At 43.7% G+C, this 6,321-nt stretch overlaps 1 protein-coding gene across 1 annotated transcript in view; it reads left to right on the top strand.

Moving 5' to 3' along the window:
* Positions 1–3,519: 3,519 nt before the first annotated feature.
* Positions 3,520–6,321, top strand: part of TOPAZ1 (testis and ovary specific TOPAZ 1) — a 37,583-nt gene continuing 34,781 nt past the window's right edge. Inside the window, exon 1 of the mRNA XM_079299351.1 lies at positions 3,520–5,020. Within this exon, the coding sequence (XP_079155477.1) occupies positions 3,865–5,020 (1,156 nt within the window). The 5' untranslated portion in view covers positions 3,520–3,864. The remainder of the gene's footprint in view (positions 5,021–6,321) is intronic.

Genomic DNA, 6,321 nt, shown 5'->3' with positions numbered 1-6,321 from the left:
AAACTGGCAATAAATCCTTGCAGTTATAAAAGTTATATGCAGTTATATGTTTCTTAGACATACTGGACTGAAACTATTTTCTGTTTCTTTTTAGTTGTATCACTTAAGGGCTTCATTTGGTGTGTTTTAAGAATGCAACAGACTAAACACACTCTTCAGAGCTCAGTCTCAGTTATTACAGCACAGCCAAAATCTTTTCACCATGGTTTGCTAGAGATAACAAATCTCTCCCTCAGCCAAACATAAAGATGCAAGCAATGTAAAAAGAAGTGGTCCAAGGGGACATTTTTCACATTGCTTCACTAAAAAAAAGTTCATTTTCAAGTTAATTCTTTCCATTCCCTAGCTAAAAAAAAAAGACAGCTTAATTCCTGTTGCTAGATGAGTATATTACCAAAGTCTAAAATACAGCCTAATAAAAAATTTATACGATTTGCTCACCTATGTAGCTGGATTATGTGTTTATAAATTTCAATATTTCAAAAACTTTTGGAAGATTGCTTAAATGTATCATTGTTAGATCTGCAGCCACAATTTCTCCACAGTAGCAATATAAATTACATCAGCTGGGGAGATAAGCGCACTCACTTCTCTGAGGGGGAAAAAAAAAAAAATATGGACATTACATAAATATAGCGACACAAGTTCCTTCCTCCTGCTTGAAAATTGCCAGGCATCTCTAAGTATACTGGTAATTCTGGGGGAAAAAATATTTTGGGCACCACAATCCCATTTTTACTTTCCAACACCTGGTACCTCATCTTTCTATTACTGTCCTGAAGTATCTAGAATGAACAAGAAATCAGTGAAACAGAGCAACAGATCAGAAAAAGTTTAATTAATTCTAAAATTTAGGTATGGCATTCAGACAGATAACTATAAAGCTCAAGAAGAACAAGCATTTATCTTTATTTCAACACAGGACATAATTTTAAAATAAAGTTTAAACATTTCCTCGCAGTATTGCTAATTCAAATGTTGTTGGAATGTGAAAATAAGTATTTTTTCATTCTTAAGCTGTTTATATGATTTTTTAAAGTTTTTTCCCCTTTAATAACCTACAATTTTAATAAACACTTGACACTGGATTTCTTTAACAGTGCCTATATGTTAAAATTCTCTTATCTTTCAAGTATTTTTAAAAGATGGTAAATTGATCCACTTTGCAAGACAATGTTTATACTACCTCTTTTTAGTAGTATTGTAAACTGAATGCAATCTGTTTTTTAACATAATCCACAGCTGCTTCAAGATGTCCTTTCTGAAGCTCTAGTGCTTTTTTCAAAGTACTTTAATGAAGAATGTCTTTAATCAGTATTCATTTCAAGCAGATTTTTATTCATTTCATAAAAATCTGGTCCGAGGAGAATTCTCATCATTGCAAATAACTGACTAAAACTAAAATCCTAAAAAATAGAGTTAGCAATCAGATAATTTATATGCTATTTTCCCAGATTGCCTTTATTACTGCTGTTCAGCATATCTTCTTCTTCATCTTGTTATAAAACTTAAGAGACTGTTACAAACTGGAGAAGGTTTGAACTGAAAGGTTAAATTGTTAAATTTAACCAGAGCTGAATGTTTTATGTAAGCCCAGCCTTGCAGAACACTGACAATGATAAATATTGTGCTGCTAACTCCCTTTTATTGGGTCCTTTTTGTCCCAAGGACCAGAAGCACAATACTGAGCCACAGGAGAAACTGCCTAGGAAATTTGTATTTTCTTCTTTGATTAGGTTTAGTTAGCCATTTGCTGACTTTCTGTACTTAAGCATGTATGTGCAATCTAAAAAGATGACAAGCAAATGAAAGTTAAGTTTCCCAGCCTCCTTGTTGTTCTTTCTTCATCCATGGAAAGATTTTAGCAAAAATACAGTGTTCTCTGTCTTTATTTGGACTTATATGTATTATCTTTACCTCTGGATGGAGAAACAGAGATAAAGTGAGTTACATGGGCTGAAGCCATATAGTGAGGCAATGCCAATCAGTAGAACACACTTTTCCAACTACTCTTTTACATTCACAGTACTGCACTTCTAGCAAGTTGTGACTTATTTCTTTGCACAGATCTCAGTCTAGGATGTATGAAATGTGAACACCAGAAAGCACTAAGCCATAGTGAAATGAATTGGCATTAGAATACCACCTTATTAAGTTTAATAACTCTGGATTTTCATAACACCTGCCAATTAGATTCAGTCTTGGTGCAACATTGCTTTTTTTAAGCTAACTTCTACATTTTCACATTATCACACAGCAGATGGTCCTGAAGCTTTGGTGTTCTTCACCTGTGTTGAAACTACCACCCCACTCACAGCCCAAACACCATCTTCTATTGTTTTCTGACTATATAATCTTTCTGAGTAATTTTCTCCCCCTAATTCAAGTCCTAAGAATCTGTTATTTGAAATACAAAGTTGGTGTCCTAAGTACAACAGAGATATGGAGGTCTTAGAGCAGGTCCAGTGGAGAGGTTTAAAGTTGATCACAGAACTGAAGCATGTCTCTCACAAGGTAAGGCTGAGGGAGCTGGGCCTGTTCAGCTCAAGAAGGGATGACTGAGAGGGGAGCTCATCAATGTCTGCCAGGATCTAAAGGGGAGATGCCAACAGAGCCAGGCTCTGCTTGGTGGTGCCCAGCAATGGGACAAGAGGCAACAGCCAGAAACTGATGCACGGGAAGCTCCAGTGGAATGTGAGGAAGAACTTATTTACTGTACAGATAACCAAGCACTGGAACAGGCTGCCCAGAGAAGCTGTGCAGTCTCCCTCACTGGAGATATTCAAGAACCCTCTGCACACAACAATCCTGTGCCATGAGCTCTGGGATGGCCCTGCTTGAGCAGGGAGGTTGGACTAGGTGACCGAACTGGGGTCACTTCCAACCCGACCCATTCTGTGATTCTGTGAAAACACCGCGTGGCCCCTCAGTGTTGGTGAGGTTCTGAAGTGCTGTGCCCGAAGGAAGGAATACTGCATCACCCAGGGGGATGGAACACCTAATAGAATGGGCGAGTCTGGGTGCTGACCCATGCGACACCGAGCCCGGGGCGAGCTGGGTTTGCTTACGGGCTCTGGCAGTTCTACACCCGGTACCCTGGGCGCCCACAGCCCGAGGCTGTGCCCGTGGCCGGGCCCGGCAGCTCCATCAGCCGCTTTGGGCACCATGGGGGCAGCACGACGGCTGCGCAGCACAACCCAACCAACGCGTGCCCGCCTGGCCACGGGCTGCCGCCACCGGGCACGGCGCCGGGAAAAGCCGCGCCCGCCGCCCCCAGCGCTTGGTTTAACCGCGCAGGCGGCACCGCTGCCCGGCGAGAGGCGAGCGCAGGCGGCGGCTGCTCCCGCCGGCCCCCGCCCCGCCCGGGCCCGCCGCGCCGCGGAGCCGCCCTCACGCCGCCGCCCCAGCGCTGCCCGCCGGCGCGGCGGCTGCTCCGCTCTTTGGGCGCTCAGGTGGCGCTTAGGCGAAGCGTCGGGGAGCGGATCGGTAGACGAGGGCAGAGAGTGAAGGAGGGAGAAAGTGGGGAAGCGGCGCGGGCGGCTGCGGCCTTCTTGAGGAGTGTGGAGAGGTGCGGGGCCGCTTCCGTCAGCGCCCTGGTCTGTGAGAGGTTGCTCCGGGTTTGTGTCTGGGGGCGGGGGGGGGAGGTGTCACGAAGGGCTTGTCGGTGGCCGTGGTCGGCCTGGGCCTCCATTCTGTTGGTCTGGGCTCCCTCGGGTGTCCCCTGAGGCGGCAGCCTGGGAGGGGTTTTCCTCCATTCCAGGTCGGGCCTGCGCCCGTGGTGGGTGCCGGGCTGGCGAGGTTGCAGCGAAAGTTGCACTGGTCGGTGGTTTCTGTGGGCTCTGCTGCTGTCTCTGCGCCACCGAGATGCCGCAGTTGAGGTCAGGGAAACTGGTGAGAGCCGGCGAGGTGAAGCAGGTTGACCTGGAGGTCAGCAGCCCCAGCTCTTCGGGGACAGGATGTGGGCCAGGGGGAAAGCTGCTAGTCAAATGTAGTCCTCGCTTGGCACCAAAGAGAAAGCCTGGACAGTCCTTACCTTCCTTTTTGGAACCTGACAGGCTTTCTAGTGCTTCCTTGAAGTGTTGTGCTCTTCCTGTGCCTGTGCAGAAGGAGCAAGATGAGAACAGACAGAAATTCCCAGGTGTAAAAACCAAGGGAATCCAGCGCAGGAAGTCTCCCAGCGGAAGCAAGAGTGTAGGTTCAGCAGTTTCAGACACAGCTGAGTGTGAAGATTGGCAAGCAGCAGCCACGGCTACAGCAATGTGCTGGGAAGAGACTCTAAGAGGGACAGGTCAAAGTCAACAGCTATTTTTCTCAGGAACTAGTTTGCAGAGTAAGTTCTCAGCAGGGAGTCAAAGGTATGAACATTTCTCAGAAGACCTGAACTTCTCAGGTTACCACAAGGGTTCAAGGAACTCAGGAAAAGAAGGCAAACATTCCTGTATGGAAATAAAATTAGAAGTCCCATCCTTGAAGGGGGAAATTGAGGGTTCAGGGAAATATGAAATATCCTGTTTTCCAGAACCAGGAGGTCTTCAACCAAAAATGGTCGTATGGAGTACTGAAGTGAAATGCACTGACTCCATAATGATGCAGAATATGCAAATCCCAGATTTTGGGAAGAATTTGGGCACTCGGGGAGCTGTGCCTGAACCAAAACCTCAGCAAGAGGTTGATATAACAGAGAGGTTGAATGGGTGTGAATTAGTTGGGTCAAGAACACTAGGGACACAGAAAAGAGAAAAGAGACGCTTGGGCAAGAAAGGCAGGAGACCAGTGGTGAAACCAAAAGTACACGGTCCCAAAGAGAGGGATGGTTCTGCCATGCTAGAGCAGCATACGCAGTGTCCAGAGTCCAGGAATGGAGCTTTGGGTATGAGGAACAGAAATGCATTGCTGTCACAGCAGCTGCAGGATCTGAGTGGACAAGAACAACCAAGAACCAGAAGAAAGAAGCGTTGCATGAAAGAAGAGCAGCAAAACTCAAGCTCTCAGAAAGGACCAGACAACTCAGGGGAAAGTGGTAAGCACTGTTAGAGTTCATTATAGAGATACAGGTACAGAATTTGGGCTCCCAAATTGGTCTAGCAGCATGACCCCTTTAAAGACTTAGTTTGAGAAAAGCCAGAGTGTGCTTCCCAGTACTGTGAATACCATCAATCTTAGAAGGAAACATTTCCAGAAAGAGGAAAGGCTTTTCTTGAAGGAGAAGAGCAGTCTGTTTAACACCAAGGAGAGTAGGGCAGTTAGTCTTTGAGGGGGTAGAGAAGAGGGAGAGAGAGGGAGAGGCATGGGTAGAAACAGGCAGGCCTTTGGTAGGAAGTGCTAGGAGTTTGTTTCCCCCATTTCTGCAGAGGTGGTCAGCCACAAGTAAAAAAGGGGGCAGTAGTTTCTGCAATGCTAGAATAAAAGACAGTAAATTCCTCATTCATCTGTCTGTTATCTGTTTATTTTTGATTATGTATAATCCTGTCTTATTTCAGTGTCTGCCTTTATAGGTTGCTGGGGTTTGCTCTCAGAACTTTTTAGTTGCTATTTTCTGCAAATTCCAAAAGACATAGAAGCAATTATTGTATTTTGATGTTTTAAGAGAATGCTGAGTCAAACTGGAGCAATTCTGAGATAGGAGTATTAAAAGTCTTTTATTCAGGATGATTGTCGAAAAACATTATTTTTACTTTTGAAGTGAATGACAAATACTTACTGTAGGGTATTAATATTTTATGTAAAAACCATATTCGAAAACCAGAGGTATTAACATTGTGTTTTACCTTGAAAACAAAGGTCTGAAAAAAATAGCATTATGTTAGTGTGCTCTTGAGTCCATTCTCTAGTCTAGATTTTCAGATGTATGGTTTCTAACATAATTTCTATTTGCTTTCAAATAAAAAGCAGTAGTATCTAAAAATCCAATTCCTTCAATTTTTCTGGATCTTCATGGTCGATCTGATGCATTTGGTTGGACAGTGTCTCTGAAAGACTGAATAAGTGATCCTACTACAGAGAACAAGATTTTTAAGGCTGAGTGTGCAGGCAGCATCTGCATTTTCTTGCCAGATTTGCTGTAGTTTGTTTTTCACCTGTGTGGAATACACAACAAATACACAACTTCAAATGTCCTTATGACGCTGTAAGGTTCTGTTTCTCTATACTTTTGTTTCTGATGATAATATAACCTTTTTACTCTTAAGTATCCCAATATATTTTTTTTTTTTTTAAATCATCAAACTTCACAAAAATATTTTAGCCTTATACAGTGTCATGTCTTTAGCAGTTTTAAATGTTTGGAGGTTTTTGTTCTCTTTATAAAATAGGGTAGTCTTT

The sequence above is a fragment of the Erithacus rubecula genome, assembly GCF_903797595.1.
Source record: "Erithacus rubecula genome assembly, chromosome: 3".
NCBI lineage: Eukaryota > Metazoa > Chordata > Aves > Passeriformes > Muscicapidae > Erithacus > Erithacus rubecula.
Note: the sequence above shows the minus strand (reverse complement) of the source record. Positions and strands in the feature narration are given on the sequence as shown.